The sequence below is a fragment of the Streptopelia decaocto genome, assembly GCF_964273445.1.
Source record: "Streptopelia decaocto genome assembly, chromosome: 5".
Classification (NCBI taxonomy): Eukaryota; Metazoa; Chordata; class Aves; order Columbiformes; family Columbidae; genus Streptopelia; species Streptopelia decaocto.
Genome location: NC_138659.1, coordinates 16,310,777 through 16,333,266, shown reverse-complemented (window position 1 = coordinate 16,333,266; position 22,490 = coordinate 16,310,777). Strand labels below are relative to the sequence as shown.

Here is a 22,490-nt window from a genome sequence, read left to right as displayed (position 1 = left end):
GAGGGAGCTTTTGGGGATCGAGGGTGTTCTTTGCCAGGGCTCAGCAGCACAGGAACCCCTCCACTTAGCTCCACGCGAGGGAGCCATGTGTGGGAGCTGGCAGCAGCCTCGCTTGGGTGTAGCAGGAGGTTTCTGCGTCTCTTGGTGAGCTGAGAAGGAGGGCAGTAGCCAGCAGCCGGGTATACTGGGAGGGACTGGGATGGAGCCTTCTTGAGATGCTTTGAATAAGAGCTCTTGCTTGCCCAGGACTCTGGAGTCAGGGCTTTCTGGTGGCTTTTAGAAAGGTCATGGGCAAGCATGGGTCAGGCAGTGGTTCATGGGGAGGTGGTTTCGCTCGCCATTTCAGGTCCCGCTTGCCTCCCGGGACTGCTCCTGTTCCTGCAGCTGGGAGGACCCTCATCCCTGGCACTGGAGCTACCCCTGGCTTTGGCTTGACAGGCAGCTGATGCATGAAGATGTGTGATTCTCCAGCCTCTAAAACAGGGAATCACGGCTCCTCTGTGCTGTGTTTTCAGACTTGGAAAGTTTGACTTGAACACTTAGAGAACAAATGGCTGTGCTCCTGTATTTTGAGCAGGGCGGTGCTACCAAAGCCTTGGGCTCTGCCAGCACTCACCCAGCCGGTTTCCAGCTCTCACTGTGGACTTGGATGGAGCCAGTAGCTGAATTACAACTCCTTGCAGGGATAAAGCTGCTGGGGGCATTTTAAGAGTTTAATATTCAAAGAGCACAGCTCTTTTATCTTCTAGTAGAGCTGGCTTGGCAAGCACAAACTGCAGGGAGGCTTTCATCTATGTTCTCCCTCAGGTTGCACATCTGTGCCAAAGTTCAGCGCGCTCTGCTGTGTCTCTGGCACAGCTGTGTTGAGTTCTCTGGTGCTCAGGCTGAGACTTGAAAATGCATCTCCTCCTTCCATGAACTGGGATTGATGAGGGGCTTGTGAAAACTTGTGTTGCATCTAAATAAGCCAAATTGAACCAGCCAGGCAGGTAGGAGTAACCTCAGGCTCCTTTGGGGAACATTTTAATGTTTTTTCATAAAACAAGGGTGGAATCCTGTCTTCTGGTTTGGGGGTTGCTGTGTTTCAGGAGTTTCCCCCAATAGTCAGTGGCTGATCTCTGTAAGGTTATTTCTTTCAGGAGAACTGATAGCAGGCAGCAGCTGTGTTTGGGCACAAGGAGGATTTACCCCTTTGATCCTGGTGAGTGCCTGGCAAGCTGGCTGAGCCTTGAGAAGTCTTGGGGTGCAGGACCAGCTGTATCCTGGCTGTGTAGGTGAAGACGACAGATCTGATCATCCTCCCTCCCTGGGGCAAAGGCCAGACCTGCCTCTGCATGCTGCTGTTGAGCTGCTCCCTGTGGGTGCAGCCCTGCTCGCTGCCTGTGTGTTTGGGTAAATGCTGCCATGAAGAAGCTGTGGGAGATCTCTGGAGGACATGGCTTGAGCCTGACATCCAGGAGGAACAGCTTTGGCCAGCTACAAGTCCTCCATGTTGGGGGAAGAAGGGTTCATCTCTGGGGCTGGATCCTCCATGGGTAGCTCCTGCCTCCTCCACAGGTATTCAAGAAGTCTGGGGCAGTATGGTTGCAGCAGTGAAGTAGATGATATTCAGCCACATTCCACCAGTGTTCAGAGGACACCCCAGGGTGAAGAGCAAGGACTGTGCCAGGGATGGCTGTATCCAACCATGCCAAAGGGCTCAGGCCATTGGGGCCAGGGCAGCCCCCCCTGTGGCTTCATGCTAGCAGCAGCCTCCCTGGGGACAGGGCCGGGGATACCCCACATGGGGCAGGGGCGGTGGGGGGCTGCTGCTGCAGAGCCTGCCCATTCCTCCACCAGAGACATAGTCTGACACGGCCCTGCGTCACAGCCAGGCAGGGGACAGGCCACCCGTACCGTTATCTGATGGCAGCCCCGGCCACAGGCTGTTCTCAGATCCCTGTGTCCTGCATCCTGCTGACAGATGTCCCCGGCAGTTCAAACAAGGGCGGTGTGTGGGTGACGCACAGCCAGGCAGGGTGTGGGGCCTCTCTGGATGCCATCCTTTGGCCAGGGACATGGGTAATACCCACAGCCTGACACTTGCCGCAGGGATGCTCCAGCTGGGATCAGGGCAGCTTCCCCCAGGGCTCATCCCTACCAGCCCCCCAAAGGCCAGCCGGGGCTGGGCCAGCGGCAACCCGTGCCTGGTGCCCGTGTCAGGATGCTCTCTACCATAAGGTTCTCCCTGTGCTTGCGTTAGTAATAACACTAATTGCAAGGGGTTTATTGACCAACTAGGAGAGGTTCTTCCTGTGTTTTTATGAAAAAATATTGAACGCAAACAGATTGGAGATCTGGGCGGCTTGCCAGCAAAGCAGGGGGGGAATGGAGGGAATAATCAGTAAGATTTTTATAGTGGGAAGCACCTGAGCTGGGCAAACACTTACGCTGGAGAGCACTGGGCTATAAAGGGCAGCTCCTTTCCTGGGAACTCAGCAGAAGCCGTTATTCCTCCCCGTCTCCGGACAGCAGGTGAGGAAGGGGGGACCTTCACTGGGCAGCTGAGGCTCCAGGTTGCTCTGAGGTGGCTTGTGGGCAAACTGGATCCCTTGCTGGATGGGGCAGGCTGCAACAATGCAATTTGCAGCCCCATGTTGACTTTTGTCGCCGCTTCTTTGAGGGGAAGATGAGCTGAATCTGCAAATCAGCCCTGGTGCCCGGGGATTAGCCCAGACAAAGGGGAACTGTGCTGATGTGGCTGATTCACCTCCCTGGCCTGGGTCTGGCAGGGCTATGAGTTTGGGGGGTGAAAATGATGCTGCACACATTGTTCCTGCAGCCTCATGGGGCCCGGCTCTGCCTGTGCCACTGCTGCTACTGCCCAATGCCAAGGCAGGGTGGGGGACACCCATTCATGCCCATGGCAGCTCGCTCTCTCCCCATGTCCCCACAGAGCTGCTTGACTGGGCCAGGCTGGTGCTGGTGGGGCTGGGACACCCCAGTGTGGGCTGGGGACCCTGAGCTGTGCCTGGGGATGCGGTGAGGGCATGGGGTGGTGACCTGTGCCAGGGTAGGGAGAGGGAGGCATGGACCCCGGGGCTGCCATCTGCTCCAGTTGGCTGAAAGTGGCTGGATTCAGTCCATAGCAGAATGGGTTTGTGCCCTCCAGGTGCAGGTAGCATCCCCTGTCCCCAGGAGACCCAGTGTGACCCCCAGGCCCTTGCAGGAGACACATCGAGGAGCGAGGATGGTGGCAGTGGCCAGACTTGCTCTCCTGCTACTGGGCTGTGTGGGGCTCCTGCAGCTGGCCGGTGAGTGCTACAACTCAGGGGGCAACTGCTGCCCCAGTGGGGCTGGGAGGGAGCCATGCTCCTCCCCAGACGGTGATGCTGGCTGCCCCCATCCCTTCCCCTGGCTGTTGCCCCATCCCTTCCCCCATCTGTTCGTCTGCAGGTGCCAGGTCCATAGGCTACTGCCCCGAGGGCTGGTCCTACCTCAAGCTCAGCTGTTTCAGGTACTTCCGTCAGCCTCAGAGCTGGGACAAGGCTGAGGTAAGCCTGCTAGGGTACGCACATGGCTGGGGACCCCCTGTCTCCCAGGGGTGCCCTGGCACTGTGGGCTTTCTCTGCAGAGGCAGTGCCAGGCCAGCCATGCTGGTGCCCACCTGGCCTGGGTGGAGGGGCCCTGGGAGGCAGCCACCCTGCAGAAGGTCATCTCCTACTACCAACGTGCCCAGCCTGTCTGGCTCGGCCTCCACTACAGGCAGGAGGTGAGAACGTAGGGGTGGCAGGGGGCCAGGGGAAGTGGGGACATGGGTGTGACTCCCCTCTTCCTGTACAGAGCCAGTCCTGGCAGTGGGTGAGTGGAGACAAGTATAGTGCCACCAGTGGGCTGGCTAGGAACGGTGCCCACGAGGGAAACTGCGGGATGCTGACACACAGCAGTGGTGAGTCCCCAGATCATGCGTCCCGCTCCAGCACTTGGTCTGGCATCCTCCCCACTCCTCTTCCTCCTCCTCCTCCTCCTGCTCCTCTGGGGCTGGTGCCCCATGGGGAGCTGAGGCAGGCAGAGCTGGTGCCTCTCCTCGCTGTGGCACCTGCTGACCCCGAGCCTGTCTCTGCAACAGCCTTCACTCTGTGGTCCAGTGCCAACTGCGCCCAGCAGCATCACTACATCTGCAAGTTCACTCCCTCAGCCTGAGCGCGGGCCAGTGGGGGATTTCAGGGAGGACCCCACGCAGGCGATGCTCCTTCCTTGGCACCTCTATTCCTCTCTCCCCAGCTCCTAAAAATACATCTATAAAAAAATGAAGCATGCCAGTGCTGTGTGAGTTTTGTGCTGGTGCAAAGTCCTGGTACAGTCCACCCGTGTGGATGGGATGTCCCTGGTGTACAGGTGGTGGGGACAGGAGTAACCCCAGGGTACAGGCAGGGAGGAGAGCTGGGGCACAGATGGAGATGGGATGGGAGCTGTCACGGGCGTGCAGGTGTAGGCATGGGTGCCCCCCTAGGTGCAAATGGCTCCCCAGGAGTCCCGGGGCTGTGATGCTGCCCCATGGTCATGTTGAAAGCAGCACTGGGACCAAAGGTCCCTTCTTGTGTCACTGCAGTGTTGCCACAGGCATCACGTGGCTGTTTGCTCTGCTGTTTTGAGGATGGCTCTGCCCCCACCCAGCTCAGGGTTTTTCCCCCCACTGAAGCCGCAGAATGTGATACAAGTGATGGCGTCCTGTGTGGCACATATGGTGCCAGTACCAAATCGCAGCCACCCTCTGCTCCCTCCCTGGGACTACAGGAGCAATCAGGGAGGCCACACAGCACCTTGTGGTGACCACAGCCATGCTGGCCAGCCACGAACACTGGAGCTGCCACCTCCCCACAGCACAGGGAGACAGGGCTGTGGGAGATCCCATCCTGCTGCTCAACTCTGGCTGAGTGTGTCCCCAGGCTTTGGGGTACAAGGAAGAGACATCTTGCAAGTCACCCCCTCCAAAGTCAGCGCTTGCTCTGATGTCACTGTCGTGTTGGCTGGCGCTTGGTGACCTTTGAGCGCTGGGGTCCAGCATGCTGATAAGGGCTGTGCCGTGCTGCCTGCGCAGTTTATAAAAGCACCAAGTGAAGCCCATCTATCTGTCTGTCCCACTGTCCATCCGCTCCATGCGTGCAGTGGACGGGGCAAAGATGCTGCGCTTGTTCGGCCGTGCTGCACGCTGCTGGGGGGTGAGGTGGGCACCATCGGGGCCAGAGCGGGCACCACAGGGGGCCCAGCACCCCATGGACACGCAGAGGGCATGGTGAGCACCCATGCGGATTGGGTGGGGTGGAGGCATAACTGGGAAGGGGGGTCAGGGAGCTGGCAGTGTTCTTAAACGTTGCTGGGGAAGGGGATGCTCTCCATCCTTGCCCCAAGGAACCAGCAGGGATTTGGGATGCTCATGGCCTGAAGGTGCTTGCTGGTGGCATCTCCCTAGGACCACCACTGGTCCCAAAGTCTTGGGGTTGCTGCAGGACTATCGCCTCTCCCCCTGCCCCACAGCTTCTCCAGCACCGCTAGGATGGCCACCTGGCCCAAGGAAGTGGGCATCTTGGCAATGGAGGTATACTTCCCTGCCCAGTATGTGGAGCAGGAAGAGCTGGAGCAGTATGACGGTGTGGAGGCGGGCAAGTACACGCGGGGCTTGGGCCAGCAGCAGATGGGCTTCTGTGCTGCCCACGAGGACATCAACTCCCTCTGCCTGACCGTGGTGCAGCGGCTGGTGGAGCGCCGGCGCCTCTCCTGGAACTCCATCGGCCGACTGGAGGTGGGCACTGAGACAGTCATCGACAAGTCCAAGGCCGTCAAGACTGTCCTCATGCAGCTCTTCCATGACTCGGGCAACACTGATGTGGAGGGCATTGACACCACCAACGCCTGTTATGGGGGCACAGCCTCACTCTTCAACGCGGCCTCCTGGGTGGAGTCCAGTGCCTGGGACGGTGGGTACAGGCAGGGACTGTGCCATGGGGATGGGAGGGCCGGACATGAGGTGGTTTCTGTGGGATAGAGGAAGGAGGAAGAAGGTAACCTGAAACACAAACATGCTCTGGCAAGACTCAAAGGGAGATGTTGCTCCTCCAGGCTCTCCATCGCCCCCATTTCTCACGTGCCTCTGCTGTCACACCCAGCAGTGTGGAGATGGGGATGTGTGAAGGTTGCAGGATGGAGGCTCCCACTCACTGATGAACCCATTGGTCCCCCTGTTCTCCCCCAGGTCGCTATGCTGTGGTGGTGTGTGGGGACATCGCTGTCTATGCTACGGGGAATGCGCGCCCCACGGGGGGTGCCGGTGCCGTTGCCATGCTGGTGGGACCCAATGCCCCGCTGGTGCTGGAGAGAGGTTGGTGCTGTGAGGCCCTGGGGGTGACAAGCTGATGGATGCTATCCCTGGGAGCTGTATGTCCATGTCCAAGCCCCAGATGGAGCTGCTCAGCTCTGGCAGCACTGGCTCTGCCAGCCCTGGTGTCTGCCTGGTGCTGGGTACCCCAGGGTGCTGGCTGGTCACATCTCTGTGGACATCTCAGAGTGACACAGAGAAACTGGTGGATCTGGGGCTGGCATGCCAGGCAACACCCATGGGTGCTCACCATCCTGCTGGGACCTCCTGGTGCTCTCCAACAGCTGGCTGTCTCCTGTGTCCCCAGGCCTGCGGGGAACCCACATGGAGCATGCCTACGACTTCTACAAGCCAGACCTGGCCTCCGAGTACCCAGTGGTGGACGGGCAGCTCTCCATCCAGTGCTACCTGCGGGCACTGGACCGCTGCTATGCCGTGTACCGCCGGAAAGCAGAGAGCCAGTGGCAGCAGGGTAAGTAGTGGCACCCCCAGGGTGCCCACGCCATGCTGTCGGGTGCTGACAGCCCCTATCTTGCCTTCCAGCTGGCACCAAGCGGCCCTTCACCCTTGAAGACTTCAAGTTCATCATCTTCCACACGCCCTTCTGCAAGCTCGTGCAGAAGTCAGTGGGGCGGTTGCTGCTGAATGACTTCTTGGCCGCTCCCAACCCTGACACAGCTGCTGGCCTCTACAAGGGGCTGCAGAACTTCCGGTGGGTCCCTGTGCTGTGTCCCCTGTCCCCCAGCCTAGCTGGGGACATGCCTGTGCAGGGTTCGAGCTGTCCTCTCTCTGGGCAGCGACGTGAAGCTGGAGGACACCTACACCAGCAAGGAGGTGGAGAAGGCATTCCAGGCGGCCAGCCAGGAGATCTTCAACCAGAAGACCAAGCCCTCTCTGCTCCTCTCCTCCCGCAATGGCAACATGTACACGCCGTCCATGTATGGCTGCCTGGCCTCCCTCCTGGCACAGTGAGTGCCCCCAGAAGCTGGCTCAGGATCGGGGCAGGGGTGTTGTTGTGGAGCGGGCAGTCCCTGGCCTGGCTTGCTTGGGGAACAGGCACCAGCGCTCATCCTCCTCCACTACAGCAGAGACCCGATGTTTTCATTGCATGTAACCCCTGGCATGTTCACATCCCACCCTGTGCTGTCTCCCAGCCAGCCTTTTCATCCCAGTTCGCTGGAGCTAGGCCAGCACATAAAGCCCTTCTGTCAGCACTGGGAGGATGAAAACCCCCTTGTCATGCCCAGGAGAATGGCTATCCCCTGCCACCGGTAGTGCTAAAGGAGCCATGGGAACAGCCAGGCGTGGGGGGGACAAAAAAAGCCTCATCCCGCTGCCCCTCCTTGAGTAGCACTGATGCTCCCCAGCCCTGAGCCCCCACTGCTGACATCCCCTTGCTCTGGGGCCATGAGTTGCTGTTTCATCTGGCCCCAAATCCCAGGAAACCCCTGCCTGTGAAGAGGGCAGGAGACAGCCCCCTATGCTGCCTGCACAGTCCCACATCCCCCCCCGCCCCAATCCCCTCTAACCCCCCTAACCACTCACCACAGGTGCTCAGTGCGGGACCTGGCCGGATCCCGGATCGGCGCCTTCTCCTATGGCTCCGGGCTGGCAGCCAGCATGTTCTCCCTCCGTGTCTCGCAGGATGCATCTCCGGGTGAGCCCCATGGGACAGCAAGGCTGGGAGGGGAGGGTAACATGGGGCTGCCATGGGGCTGCCATCTCACCCGGGGGTCCCCGTTACCAGACTCACCCCTGGACAAGCTGGTCTCCAGCCTGGCTGACCTGCCAGCCCGCCTGGATGCCCGCAAGCGTGTGGCCCCACAGGAGTTCGCTGAGATCATGAAGCAGCGAGAGGAGACACATCATTTGCGTGAGTGGGGTTGAGGAGATGTGACATTCCCCCTACTGGCTGCCCACGGCCCCCCTGAGCATCACTGCCCTCTCTCCACAGCCGACCACGCTCCCCGGGGCTCCCCGGAGGATCTCTTCCCTGGCACCTGGTACCTGACGCGGGTGGACGACAAGTACCGCCGGGAATACGCCAGGAAGCCCATCTAGGGGGAACCAGAGCAGTGAGCCCTAGAGAGCGGGATGCCCTCGTCCCCACCAGCAACCGTGCTCACCCCCAAATCCAGGACTGGCTTCCGCAGGAAACTTGGGATGGCTGGGAAGCAGCTGGCAGCACCTTGGGGCCCTGGAGTTGGTGGAGATGATGGCATTTTCTGCAAACACCCAGGCAGCACAGGGGAATAAACACTCGGGTGAGAGGCGCAGCAGCCCAGCTCTGGCTCCTGGTCGCCAGTGATCCTCTTTCACCTCAGGGCCCTTCTCTGAGACACTGTGGGGCTAGGTCACGATCCCTTACAGCATTTATGCCATGGACACCTGACACAGCCACCTGCCCCATTGGATGCATGCCTGAGTACCCTACATTTCCCCAGGGCTGGAATGTAACCCAACATTTTGGGGGAGCCAAGTAAACCCCAGCTCCCCCATCTCCAGTTTGGGAGTGGTAAGATGCCATTTTCTCCATGGCGCCTGCAAATGGAAACATTCCCATGGGAAAACCCAGCGGGGGAGGAGGAGAAAGGTAACGCGGGGGCTCACGGGAGGGCGCAGCCCACCTTGGAGCACTGCCTGCCCTCTGGGCCGTGCCCTGGCAGAGAACAGTGGCCAGATGGGACCTCGGCAGGGCCACAGCAGCCGTGGAGACCTTTGCACCCTTGAGCAAACAGCAGCGGGGCCAAGGGGAGGGGGCAGGGGCAGCAAGAGGGGCAGAGTTTGCAGGAGCTTTGGTGTCAGGGACAAGAGACTGCACAGAAAAGGCATCACACACTCTCTCTCTTCCTAGACCCTTTATTGAGCACAAGGCCACCCCAAGCCCAGTGCACCTGGGGTGGCCAGGTGTGATACTCCCACTATTGGGGTGGTCTAGGTGCTGTGGCTGTGGAGAGAGTCCTTGTCAACGGTCAGGGGCTACAGGCAGAGCTGGAAGACCTCCGTGATGTGTGGCTTCAGCCCACCAAGGTCAGACATGGGGGCCGAGAGCCCCACAATGTTCCACTGCTCCCCCGCCACCATGCCAGAGCTGTGGTAGGACTGGAGCTGGATCCCCATCTTCCTCAGCAGTCCTGAAGAGGAGGAGAGGGGTTGGGGGGTGCCCCACTGCCCTAGCACCCAGCAGGTAGCAGGGCTCTGCCCATCCCAACGCCACTCAAAAGGTCCACAATGACATTTCTTTTCCCCACTCTAAGTCCTCTGCTCCAATTCCTTACGCCCCTCATCCCTGTCTCTCCCTGCAACACCTGCCCCCACTCTGCTGCAGCTTGGGCTCAGCTCCAGGGCAGATGTGGGTTCCCCTCTGACTGTCCCCCCTGCTCAGGGGTGATGCAGGGAACTCACCGGTGAGCACGGGCAGCACGCTGGGCTCAGAGGCATTAGCTCTGTAGATGAGGACAGGGCCACACAGTGGGGCTGGCTGCTTGAAGGTGGCCCCACTGAGCTCCTGCAGCACTGGGGTGCTGCCCTGCACGGTCCCCGTTGCCTGGTGTGGGGTGCCCTGCAGGGACACCTGCAACAAGCCAGCAGTGCTATCGGGCTTGGGGTCCACGTCGCTGTGTGTAGTCGTGACCTGTCAGAGAGATGTGGCTGTTCAACACCCACGTCCTGCACGTGGCAGAGAGCAGGGAAGTGATGTCCTCAGGGGCCACCTAGCACGAGAGGTGCATTAGCAGTCCCACAAGGCAACGCCAGGTGTGCCAGGCTGACAGGTGGAGCCCTGGGTATCCACATACCTTTAGCCCAGTCTCCTGGGCCAGCAGCAGGGCGTTCACCAGGGTCACCTCCTTCTGTGACCCTCCAGCCAGCATGCCCGCAGCCACGGCGGGTGTCAGGTAGCTCCCAGACTCCCGCAGGGGTGTCCCTGGGGGGCAGGCAGGAGTCAGGGGGTGGATGGGCCAGCAGCAGAGAGGTCAAACCCATGCTGGAGTAGCCAGCCTGGGGCTGGTCCTTCCACCCATCCATCCCTACTCCCATTCGTGCACCCATCCATCCACCCACTCACACCCCCCAATCCTCACCCTCCCACCCATCCCTTCACTAGTCACTCTTCCATTCCATCCGTCCAGCCCAGTGTGTCCCCACATACCCTGCTGTGCTGCCCACCCATTAGGGTACCTGCACCCAAACACAGGGTGCAGCCTGCCCGGCTCACCTAGAGTGCAGACCTGCACACTGCCCTGCACTTCCTTGCCCACTGTGCACAGCACCATGCCCAGGGCTCTGGCCAGGGCAATCCAGGGCTTGGTCTGCGGCGCAAAAGCCTTGCTGAGTGCCTGCCCATTGACCTGTGAGGAAGAGCGAGGTGAGCAATGGGACCCTGCCAGCAAGAACATACAGTGGTTTACAGATGGGGAAATTGAGGCACGGAGGTCAGATGCCCAGTGAGGGGACTCACTATGCCAGCCAGCCCCTTCCCCGTGGCCATGTCCACGATCTGCGTGGCGATCTCCTTGCCGCAGCGGCTCTGTGCCTCATGCGTGCTGGCTCCCAGGTGTGGGCAGCAGATGACGTTGGGGTGGTTCACCAGGTCACGGTCCTTTGGGGGCTCCTGCCAACACAGTCCCTTTCTGATATCAGTCCCCAACACCCACCTCAGAACCCAGGGGGGCATTTACACCCTTTTTCCTTGCAAGGAGGAGTGCTGGGGAGGGCTTTGCCCAGTGTTGTGGGGTTTGCCAGGCTGCCCTGGACCAGCATGGACAGAGTTAAGGTGATGCTGAGCCAAAGCCAAGCTCAGGAGGTCCCTACGGCCCCGCTCACCTGGGTAAAGACATCAAGGGCAGCCCCACCACACTGTCCTGACCGCAGCGCCCGCAGCAGCGCACCCTCATCCACAATGCCACCGCGGGCGCAGTTCACCACCTGCACACCGCGACGGCACTTGGCAAAGGTGCTGTCATTCAGGAGCCCTGCAGAGGGACGGAGTACTGTGAGCATGGGGGAGCTGTCCCAGCTCCCCCAAAACTCCCCTGTGCTGATGCCCGTCCCCTACCCGTGGTGGAGGGCAGCAGTGGTGTGTGCACTGTGATGAAGTCGCAGCGGGGCCAGATCTGCTCCAGTGGCAGCTGCTCCACGCCGAAGGCGGCTGAGGCTTCGGGGCTGATGATGGGGTCATATCCTATGGTCTGAGGAAGAGTGGGTGCTCGCTCCTGCAGCCTGGCATGGTGCTCGCAGCAAGGCCAGGGCGGTCCATGTTCCCCATCGCTCCTCCCTGCCCCAGCTCCTTACCTTCATGCCAAAAGCCTGCATGCGGGTGGCCACCTCCCTGCCGATGCGCCCCAGCCCCAGCACACCCAGTGTCTTCCCATTCAGCTCCATGCCCATGTACTAGGGTGCAAAGTGGAGAGTGAGGAAGTGCACCCTGCATGGGCACCCATTGCCCTGTCATGCCCAGGGTGCTGTGCCCACCTCCTACCTTCTTACGGTCCCACTTGCCCTCCTTCATGGAGGCAGCCGCCTGCGGGATCTGCCTGAAAGGGGAGGCTGCGGTCAGCAAGGGGCAGGGGGCTGCAGGGTGCATGTCTGTCACCCTGTCATGCTCCATGCTCACCTGGCTAAGCACAGAATCATCCCGCAGGTGAGCTCGGCGGCACTAAGGCTGTTCCCAGTGGGTGTGCTGAAGATGGAGAGTGGTGTCACTGATGTGTCACCCCCAAGCTGATGGGGGGTCTGCACCTCATGAGGATGGAGACCCCCAGGGTGGTGCCCAGGGGTGCTGTGGGTGGGGAGGGCACCTTGCAGAAGGTTCCCCTGTCTGCCCAGGAGCACAGGGATGTCCCCATGCTCCTGCTCTTACTTCATGACCAGGACACCCTTCCTGGTGGCCGCGTCCACGTCAACGTTGTCCACACCGGTGCCCGCTCTGCCTACCACCTGCAGCCTATCCGCCGCCTCCAGCACATCGGCCGTGACTTTGGTGGCCGAGCGGACAATGAGCCCATCGCAGTCCTGGAGGGGGTCAGACACGGTGAGTGTGACCGGGACCAGGGCCGAGTGTCAGGCTGGTGGCCCGGGATGGTCCTGGGGGCTGGCAGGATGAGGACAGCCGCTGCTGGGGGCTGGCATCTGCCGTGTGAACCGGCCAGGCTCTTGCATCAGACGGGGGGCGGGGACCGGTGCCGCTGCCCGAGGGGGGTCCGCTGCCACCCGGGACAGCTGGCCCCCGGTTGCGCCCACCCTCGCACCCACCCGTCCACCCGTGGTCTCACCCGGATTTCCCGCAGCAGCTCCTCCTTGCTCATGCCGGGCTTCTCCAGCACCCGGAGGCCGCCGGCCTGCAGGATCTCCCTGCAGCAGGGGTCCAGGCTGTCGCTGATCAGCACCTTCTGCAGCTTCCCCAGCGCCATGGCGGGGGACGGGACGGGACCGGACGGGACGGGATACTGGCGCTCTCCGCAAGCCCCCGGGAGGCTGCTGCCGCCTTCCAGCCGCACTAAAAGGGCAGCGACCGGGGCACGTTTTTCGGGCTCATTGGGTCCTGTCTCCATAATCCCACCCTCTTCCCCTCCCCGCCCCAGCCCGCCCGGGTCCCCCCCGCCCCCGGAGGGAGGAAGAAGGAGGAGGGGAGTGGGGCCGGGGCTGTGCCGGCCCCCTCTGCAGCCCCAGAGTAAGGGGATGCTCCAGCAGAACCCCGCTGCCCCTGGGCCGGAGAGCCACGAAGCCTGGAGGAGCGGGGGGCGGCGTGTCCCCACCCTGCGCACCGTGGCCGTGCCTCAGTTTCCCTGCCCCGCATATCACAGCACTGCGAGGCAGAAGGGGAATGGTGCTGGTAGCCGTGGTGGTGCAGATGGCTCCCCACAAAGCTGGGGGTGCTGCAAGCGAGGGGGGAAACCCGGTCCTCCAGCCTGGCCACAACCCCCAAGCTCACCTAGGAATGGGGGCTCCCCAGGCCCCACAGCCCAGAGGCAAGGCCATGCTGTGCCTCCTGCCCACCCCCGGCATCACACCCGCTGTTGAGCAATGCCCCTGATAAGGGGCTGGGAACACAGAGCCAGCCCTGGCCATCAGCTCCCAATGACATGGGGTGCACGGGAGCTGCCCAGCAAACACCCTCCGTGGGACAAGAGCCACGTGGCTGTGTCCAGTGACCTCGTGGGGGAAAGTGCTGGCCCTTGAGAGGGGATGGTGTGGGGACCTGATGGGGCTGGACTCAGCCTGGCATGAGGGATGGGGGATGTTCCCATGCTCATGGGGACAAAACCTCACAGAGCAGCTGGACCAGACAGACCCCGGGTCCTGCCCGGGAGTGAGCCAGGATCTGGCCCTTTCTTGCCCACCAGTTTCCATGCACTTTGGGTGTCCAGCAGGGACACGGCACTTGCAAGCCAGGTCCTTATGGGACAGAGATCTTCCTCAGGCTCTGTGTGCCCCAAGCAGCGGGGCTGGACCAAACTGTCCTGTGTGAGACCTGGGGTGTCTCCAGAGGCTGTTAAACCCAGCAGAGCCCAAGTGACAGACCAGCACTGCTGAGATGAGGGAGCCCAGGGTTACATACACCCCACACTGCATACACCCCGATGCTACGTACACCCTGCTACTACCTGTACCCCTGTGCTACGTACACTGCAGCCACAGCCAGGGAACAACCGTGACGCCAGAGTGGGGAAAGTCCAGGGCAGCCGACACAGGGCAAGAGATGCGGTCAAGGGCAGCGGCTGGTGAAGTCTGCAACAGGGTCCTGAAATGGCCCCTCGGTGGGGCTGTGTGACTTGAGGACCAGGACAGGGGTCCCTCTCCAAAGCCTCACACATGGTGCAGGCTGGGGACACCCACGCTGTGGAATGTACCATGACTGGGACATGGTCCCACACCCCCACAGGACCTTGGCACAGCCCTGTCACCAGCCCTGGCTTCTGTTAACAATTAAGACCTTGCTCAAGGCACTAGGCATCTTGGTGCCCTGCTCCCCATACCATCACCATCTGGGTTTTCCCAATGCCTCCCTACATCTCTGTGGCCCCTCTCCCACACCTGTGGCCTGCTTTGAGTGGAGGCCCCACGTGGCCAAGCCACCACTGTCATAGCATCGTATTTGCTGGCATTTCCCGGCCGGCTGGTGCCCTCTCCTGGGGACAGGCACCAGAGGCACAGCCTCATGGCACTCCAGCATGCCACAGCTCTTGCTGGGGGCCTGCTGGGACATGGCAGGTGCTGGTGGGGTGGTGGTGCCAGCAGGCATGTCCCTCCACTCCTGTCCCTCCAAGGGAGCCAGCTGGAGAGACGTGTATCTGTTTGCTGCCTGTGTCCCAAGGAAGGGTTCCTCAGGCTGCTAGGGACCCCAAAGATGGCAGGCAGGGCCAGTGGGATGGATGCTCAGGGGAGATGGGCTGTGGTGGTCAATGAACCACCAGGATGGACTCTGGGGGTTATGGGGACATAGCATCCCCCTGCTGACTCCTTTAGCACCAGGATCCTGGATGGGCTCTGCTTGATAGCAGGTCAGGGGGGCCTCAGGGGACAGATGGCTAGGGGCTGTGGGTGCAAGGTGGAGGAAAGTGGGTCCAGGCAATGCAGGAGAGATGAGAAGGGTCCCTGCAGAGGAGATGGGACTTGGGGGGAGGGCAGGTACAGTACTTGGAGTGGGGTATCAAACAAGGAAAGGAATGAGGGGGGTCAAAGGGGACTGGGGTTATTTGGGTTGGGATGGGGAGTGGCAAAGGAGACGCAAGGGTGCGGGAGATTGGGGTGTTAGGTTGGGATGGTGGGTGTTCGAAGAGAGTTGGGGTGATGGTGGGGTCAAGGAGTATTGAGAGTGATGGTGGTGTCCCAGTGGAGGACTGGGAATCATGGAAGATTAGAGAAAAACTGAGGGTGTTGTGTGGCTGGATGGGTACTCGGGTGATCATGGGGCTGACAAGGAAGATTGGGCATGTCCAGTTGGGTTGGAAGCTTCTAAGGAAGACTAGAGTGGTAGGGGACAACAAGGAGAACTGGGGATAACTGAGGTGTTAGAATGGATGGTTGGGGGTGCCATGTGGGATCTTGGCTAATTTGGGGCCTTTTGGGGTGACTGTGAAAGTGGGGAGAGGACTCAGAGAGGAACCAGGGCTTGTTTCTGGAAGACTGAAGAGTGGGGAAGAATTTGGGCTCAGCTCAGATGGGCTGGCAGGAATGGAAGGTTTGAGCAGGGGGTGACTGTGTCAGCCGGGGCAGACTGTCTGCTAGGTGGGGGGGCTGAGGAGATGAAGAGGGGGATGAAGAGAGGGGGCGAGAGGGGCTGGAGGGAGGGGTAGGAAAGAGGATGAAGGGAGGGAACGGAGAAGGAAGAATGCAGGGTCAGAGGGAGGAAGGGTGGAAGGATAGAGTGCGGCAGGGACGGATAGAGGATGGAGAGAAGGAGGAGAAGGAAGAGGAGGAGGAGGAGGAGGCGGGGATGCAGCGGCGGGCGGAGCCGGCCGGTGCCGCAGAGCCGCCCCCCCGGCGCACGCTGGGGCGGCCCGGCAGCGCCTGCGGAGACCCGCCGGTGCCCGGCCCGGTGCCGCCCGGTGCCGCCGTCGCCCGACGCGGTGCTGGCCGGCGCGGTGCGGCGGTGTCCGGCGGGGCAGGATGCGAGCCCCGCGGCAGAGGTGAGGAGCGTGTCCGTGCGTGCGTATGTCATCCGCGGGTGCATGTGTCCGTGGGTGATGCGGGTCGGGATGTCCGTGTGCCCCGGGCACGCGTGGGGGCTGCGGGTGCCCACGCTGGGCTCTGGTGATGCCGCAGCTGTTCGAGGCCCGGGTACGAACCGGCATCGGTGTGGCGGGGATGCGGCCGGGATGCGGATGTGCTCTCTGGAGGCTGCGTGGGGCTGGACAGTGCCTGTCCCAAACCCCATCCCCCTTGGACCGTGGGTGTCCCCTGCCTCGGGCTGGTGCTGCCAGCGGGGTTGTGAGACACCCCACTTCCAGGCTGTGGCTCACTGGGCCCTGCGTGGAGCAAGCCCAGGATCCAGGGAAGGGGTTTGGGGGAGCTGCCGATGTGTGGGAAGGGAACAGGGGCCCCTTGTCCAGCATAGGTGTTTGCTGTCCTGTGCCGTGAGGACTCGGGAGTGCCAGGGCAGCATCTGCTGTGCCAAGCGAGGCGGTAGGGGGTGTAGGTCCTGCGGGGCTGGGCTGGCACAAGCTCCAGCACTGGGGTCTGCTTGTGGCTCCTGGCATGTGGGGTTTGCTGGGAGGTGCTGGGCCAAGGTTGCCTCTGGGGGAAGGGCTGTGGTTTGAGGTGCCAGCACGGGGAGCTTGGCTTGCTTCATCTGCCCAGCCCTGTATTCATCCTCCCTGCTCTTCCCCTGGTTTTGCTCATCACCAGTTCCAGCCTGAGCTACTGGCCAAACCGTTTGTCCCGGGAGCTGTGCCGGCTGCCACGACTGCAGTGCAGCGTTGGGAGCTGTCTTTTGCCAGGAGTGTGGTTAATGCTGGCCCCCAGCTCCCCCCGTCCAGCTGCACTCAATGGAGACCTTGTTGCTGTGCTGTGTTCGCGGGTGGTTGGTGGGTGGCCATACCGTGTGCCGTGTACACACCCAGGCACACAGGTGGCCACCACAGTCATTGACAGCTGACCCCCACTCCACCACCCCGTGGTGGCACTCAGCCCCTGCTGAAACATTTGTGCCGATGAGTCAGTGTGGAGTCAGGTTGTGCCACACTCGGCATCCCAGGCCTGAGCTGCTGTGCTCGCCCTGGCCTTGCCCGGCCTCTGCCATGGCCCTTCTGCCAGCCCAGAGACAGTCACTGTCACCCAGAGTGGCTGTGGGTTGGCTGTGAGTGGCACAGGGCTGGGGGCTGCCATCCATCCCTCTGTATGTCCCTCTGTCCATCTGGGAGGTGATCCAGCAGCAGGAGGAGGTGAGTTGTCAGCTCGGTGCGCTGAGCGGGGCCAGGCGGTTTGGGGATGCTCTCCTGTGGGGCAGTGATCACCCTTATGCAGCCCATGTGCCGTGGCTGTGGCAGCCACCCCTGTGCTCTCTCCTTGCCCTGGCAGCACCCAAAGTGCCGGTGCCAGCAAGCATCCGTGGTGGCCCTGGTGTAATGCTGTGGAGATGCTGTGAGTCAGTGGGTGCTCTGAGTCAGGGCCATGTGGCACCCCTCGTGCCAGGGCTTAAAGGCACATGGGGTGGGAAGTGCTGCCTGGTGGCTGAGGGGCCCTGGGGCTATATCCCCGCTCCAGTTCTGCACTGTGCCGAAGGCTCTGCTTTGTGCACTGGGGTGGTACGGCCAGCATGAAAGGGCTCTTGTCCTCCTGCAGCACCGTGATGGCCTCCCCTTCGCAGCAAACAAATTCCCAGTGTTGAACACATGGATGGGGAAGAGGGGGGAGCCCTCGTCCAGCCCCAGCTGGTCATGGCCGTGGCAGAGCCTGGGGCTCCTGTCAGCCCAGTGTCCCCATGGCTCAGCAAAGGGCTCCCAGTCCTGGTGTTGGGGGGTGCTGGCCAAGCAGCTGGGCTGCAGGAAAGTGGGTGCTCTGCTTGATCACCCCAGAGCCCATGGCCGGCCACGATGCTGGGCTGGCCCTGCCTTGGGGTGCCCCTGAGGAGCGCCCAATGGCATTGGAGCTGCAAGGGTTAGTCACCCTCCTGTCTGGGTATCCCTCCTCCAGGAGTTGCATCTCGTTGGGTGTTGTGCCTTTTTCCATATTGCACCCCCTCAGGTGTTGTGTGCCTGAGTGTCGCATCATGTCTTCATGGGTATTGCGCCTCTGGGTATCGCACCTTCTTGGGTATCAGGCATTTGGTTGTCGTGCCTCCTTGGGTACTGTGTCTCCAGGTTTTATGCATCTGGGTGTCATGCCTCCTTAGATGTCATGTCACTGGCTATTGTGCTTCTCTGAGTATTTTGTATCCTGGGATATTGTGCTTTAGAATATCGTGCCTCTGGGTACTGTGATTCCTTGAGTATTGTCCATCCTTGTGCATCTTGAATCTGCGTATTGTCTCCTTGGATGTTTTTCCTCTGGATATTGCACCTCTAGGTACTGTGCTTCCTGGGCGCTGTGCCTCCTGAGCGTTGTGCCTCCAGAGACCATGCCTCTTTGCATATTGCGCCTTTGGGTACTGGGTCTCCTTGGGCGTCATGCCTTTGGTTATTGTACTTTGGGGTGTAGTGCTTCTGTGGATGTCATGTCTCTGGGTACTGCACCTCTGGATGCTGTGCCTCCATGTACTGTGCTCCTGGGCACTGTGCCTCTGGGTATCACACTGGTTATGATGCCAGGCACAGGGCCATGCTGGGCCAATGCTCGTGTGTTTAAAGCCATCATGCCTCAGTTTCCCTTTGTGGCAGGCTGCTGGCGCAGGGGCTCTGACACCCTGTAGCTGTGTCCACCTGCTCCCTCCCAGGCTGGCAGTGCTCTGTCCCTTGCCTGTGAGGTGCCAGTGTGGCGTGCCCAGCCCCAGGGCCCCCACCATGGCCTGAGCTGCAGGGACCAGCTGGCCCTGCACAGCCACTGGGGCTCAGCATCATGCACATGGGCAGGGCACTGTACCCATCATGGCACTGCAGGTGTGTGGCCATTGCCCTGCTTGTGGAACCCCACCAAAAAGCTGTGATGTAGGGATTAGAAAATAAATAGTCTGCTTTTTAAAAAAAAAAAAAAAAAAAAAGGGGGAGGGGGTGATTGTTTTGTTTTAATTTTTTTTAAATTTATTTGTGGGTTGTGCTTTTTCTTCTTTTAAATAATGAAATGACTCACACTTCTCTGCTGAAAACAAAACTGATTGCAGCTGCGGTGGGAAGCTGGTGAGCTGTGATATAGCAGGGAGGCACGGGGCCTCTTGGAAAGCAGCTGGGGCCAGCCCTGCCTTAGGCAGCCCCTGCTCACTGCCAGCACCCAGACCCCCTCCCTGGGGCTGTGGGGGGCTGTTCTGGGGACTCAGGTGGCCCTGCCAGCACTGCTAATGGGGCTAAAGTGCTCCTAAGGGGGAACTGCCATCTACATGGCCCCCAGGGCCTCCTGTTTTTGCACTTAAGCAGATGCCACCTGGCTGTGGGAACACACACATGCACCCCCACGTGTGCATGGAGAGCTGTGCATTGCATGGATGGGGTGCACCCACCCCTCCATGCACACCCACAGTTTCACAGGGGTTTTCCTTGTCTGGAGTGCGCCCTGGACTCCAGGCAGGATTTTGTGTGACCATTTGATATTGGGAGCTCACTCTGCCACTTCCCTTCAGTGTAGTGCCAGCTGCTTGTGACCCCCCTGCAGCCGCGGTGCAGAGGCTTTGGTAAAATCCTCCATTGCCCTCCCTGGCCCCTCTGGCACACGGGTGCGTGGGGGGCCCTGAGGGCTGGCCCCCTGATAACCATGCATGACACAGGCATGTGCTCCTCTCTGCAGGGACCCCTGAAGCGGTGACTTGCCAGCCGTGCTTCCCCAGAGCCAGCTGCATGGAGGGTAAGACACCCTGAGAGGCCCTGTACTCTGCACACCCCAGTTCCATGTCTGCAGAGGGTGATGCAGTGGTGCTCAGCACTCCGGCACAGTGCATTGCCCCAGGGGATGGCCAGGGGCTCGATGGGCCCCCAGGCATCCCTGTGTGACATCTCTGGGGCAGGTGGTGTGCAGAGCAACCGCTTTGCTCATCTGACTGCTGCTCACCCTTGCTCCCTCCCAGCTTCCCAAGACGAGCTGTGGGGTGAGGGTGACGAGGACGCCATGCCGGCTGAGCCGGGGGGGACCCATGGCCCCCCAGGTGCTCAGCCCCAGCCTGGTCCGGAGCAGGACCCCTTGGTACAGACGTGTCTCCTCCGGGACTCGGAGATGGGTCCCCTTGCCCAGACGCAGACCCTGCGTGACTTTGAGCAGGTGAGACCATGGGGTGCTAAGAACCCCCAGGACCCCTCCAGCAGCGCTGGGTGCTTCCAGGATACATGCTGGAGTGGGGTGTGGAGGGCAGGAGGGAGACACGGGGCAGGTGGGGGTGGGACGGGGAGAGGGGGCATGGCCCCCCCGGCACTGCGCTCCCCCTCGCCGCCCTCCTGGCTGAGGCACGCGGGGGCTGCCGGGGCTCAGGTTTCACCACCCGCCTGTCCCCGCCGTCCCTGCTCTGGCCGTTCCTCAAATAGCTCCGAGAGCTGGGAAAAAAAAAAAAGGAACGAGGCCGCAGCGGGGCTGGAGGCAAGAGCTGCGAGCAGGCAGGGACCCTGTGCCGTGTCCTCGGCGGCGCCATGTGAGGGGTGCCGGGATGACCCCTCCATGGAGCGCCAGCCATGGCTAACGGGTACCGCACGCTCTCCCAGCACCTCAACGACCTCAAGAAGGAGAATTTCAGCCTCAAGCTGCGCATCTACTTTCTGGAGGAGCGTGTCCAGCAGAAGGGCGAGGACAGTCGGGATGACGTCTACCGGCGGGTGAGCGTCTGCAGGGGATGGGTGCTTGATGGGGGTTTCCTTCTCAATGCCCCTGCTTTGCCAGTTGGAGATGGGACTGGCAGGGTGCAGCTGGTGGGGATGCTGGGGAGCGCACTGGGCACGGCACTGGGGCTGGGGAGCCACTATCCGGGAGTTTGCCTCTTGCTGCCTTTGACTGGAGTGGGGAGTGAATCGGGGATGACGTTCCCAGCTCAGTGGGGTGGCCAGGGTGAGTGTCAGTGCCAGTCTGGGTGCAGACAGATGGAGCGGGTACACCAGCAGGCTAAAATACCACCTGTGCCACTCGGTGCCAGGAGCACCTGAAGCCATACTGTGGGGTTGTGGACCCCCACGACACCTCTGATGCATTCCCGTGGGCAGCGATGCTGGGGGGAGTTCATGAAACCGTGGGGTGTCCTATCCACCTGCCTCCCACCCCGCAGAACATTGAGCTGAAGGTGGAGGTGGAGAGCCTGAAGCGGGAGCTGCAGGAGAAGCAACAAGCCCTGGACAACACATGGTGAGTGGGATCAGCCGAGCCCCAAACCCTGGGGCAGACATGGCACCCACACACCGTCTGCTTTGCTGGTGTGAGCATGGGGGACGGAGGGTGTCTGCCTGCACCCTGCCTGCAGCAGGCAGCGGAGGGGTTTGCAACGGGGCTGGGCACCTGCGGGGCTCCTCTTACAGCCAAAAGTAAAGAGCAGCAGCTGTTTCGTGGGGGAGGGTAGTGCCGTGCCCATGGCACAGGTGTCCCTCAGTGGGCACTGCTGGACAGGAGGCCAGGGGCGTGGTGGTTGGGGAGCCCCTGCTTTCGGGAACGTGCCGGACTACATTGGTGGTTCAGAGCCTGAGCATTACTTGGTGCTACCAGCGGAGCCGTGTCCTCAGGGCAGCAATGCTGGGAGGTGACAGCATGCCCAGCCTGGGGGTCCTGTAGAAACAGTACCCACAGAATGGAGGATCGGGGCTGGGGGCATCCAGCGGGGGCATGGCTTACCCAGCCCAGCTGGTTTGGGGTGGGAGCTTTTTGCAAAGGGAGGTCATGCTGTGCCATGCATTGCCACACTACACCCTGCCAAGCCATGCCATGCTGTGCTATGCCGTGTCATGCCATGCTTTGTCATGTCATGCGCCATGCCACAGCTGTGCCATATGGTGCAGTGCCATACCATGTCATGTGAGAAGCCATGCCATACCATGCTGTGCCACACTGTGCTGTACCATGCCATGATATCCTGTACCATACCATGCCGTGCCGTGCTGTGCCTGGCAGGGTGGCCGTGGAGAACCAGACGACCCGCAGCCAGGCAGCGCTCCGGCAGCAGTATGAGGAGCGGCAGCGGGAGTCAGAGCATGTCTATGAGCTCCTGGAGAACAAAATCCAGCTCCTGCAGGAGGTGAGCCCAGGAGCAGTGGGGGTCAGGGGGTTCCAGGGGCTTATGCCTGGGGGCTCACCCCACTGCCACACAGGAGGCCAGGCTGGCACGGAGTGAGGCCGAGCAGGCCACGGCGCTGGCCAGAGCTGAGGCAGAGCGGTGCCAGGAGCTGACAGGGAAGCTGAAGGAAGCTGCAAGGATGAAGGAGGAGGACAGGAGCAATGACAACTGCAGTGCTATGGCCCAGAGGTGGGTGCCATCCCCTCTATGCTGCCAGCCTGTGCCTGGTGCTGGTCCTTTGGGACTACCAAGTAGATGGTGCTATGCAGGGCCAGGGGGCTGTGGGCATCTGGCGGGTTGGGGGGGTCA

The 22,490-nt window shown here is 61.2% G+C and overlaps 3 protein-coding genes across 3 annotated transcripts; 2 read left to right on the top strand and 1 right to left on the bottom strand.

The window, feature by feature from the left end:
* Nucleotides 1-3,229: 3,229 nt before the first annotated feature.
* REG4 (regenerating family member 4) lies at nucleotides 3,230-4,182 on the top strand (the record flags this gene model as incomplete). Its single annotated transcript, XM_082053148.1, has 5 exons — nucleotides 3,230-3,293; nucleotides 3,436-3,533; nucleotides 3,614-3,751; nucleotides 3,823-3,928; nucleotides 4,109-4,182. 5 exons carry the CDS (start codon nucleotides 3,230-3,232, stop codon nucleotides 4,180-4,182), a joined length of 480 nt encoding a protein of 159 aa, XP_081909274.1.
* A 980-nt stretch (nucleotides 4,183-5,162) lies between these two features.
* On the top strand, nucleotides 5,163-8,416 carry HMGCS2 (3-hydroxy-3-methylglutaryl-CoA synthase 2; the record flags this gene model as incomplete). Its single annotated transcript, XM_082052218.1, has 9 exons — nucleotides 5,163-5,275; nucleotides 5,518-5,957; nucleotides 6,233-6,358; nucleotides 6,663-6,827; nucleotides 6,899-7,067; nucleotides 7,153-7,323; nucleotides 7,906-8,012; nucleotides 8,103-8,228; nucleotides 8,310-8,416. 9 exons carry the CDS (start codon nucleotides 5,163-5,165, stop codon nucleotides 8,414-8,416), a joined length of 1,524 nt encoding a protein of 507 aa, XP_081908344.1.
* Nucleotides 8,417-9,268: 852 nt separating this feature from the next.
* PHGDH (phosphoglycerate dehydrogenase) lies at nucleotides 9,269-13,193 on the bottom strand. Its single transcript, XM_082053619.1, has 13 exons — nucleotides 13,111-13,193; nucleotides 12,628-12,851; nucleotides 12,216-12,367; nucleotides 11,970-12,035; nucleotides 11,835-11,889; nucleotides 11,648-11,746; nucleotides 11,412-11,544; nucleotides 11,180-11,328; nucleotides 10,815-10,967; nucleotides 10,572-10,704; nucleotides 10,153-10,280; nucleotides 9,761-9,989; nucleotides 9,269-9,489 (listed from the first exon to the last, which is right to left on the bottom strand). Exons 2-13 carry the CDS (start codon nucleotides 12,763-12,765, stop codon nucleotides 9,335-9,337), a joined length of 1,590 nt encoding a protein of 529 aa, XP_081909745.1. The 5' UTR covers nucleotides 12,766-12,851; nucleotides 13,111-13,193; the 3' UTR covers nucleotides 9,269-9,334.
* Nucleotides 13,194-22,490: the final 9,297 nt, after the last annotated feature.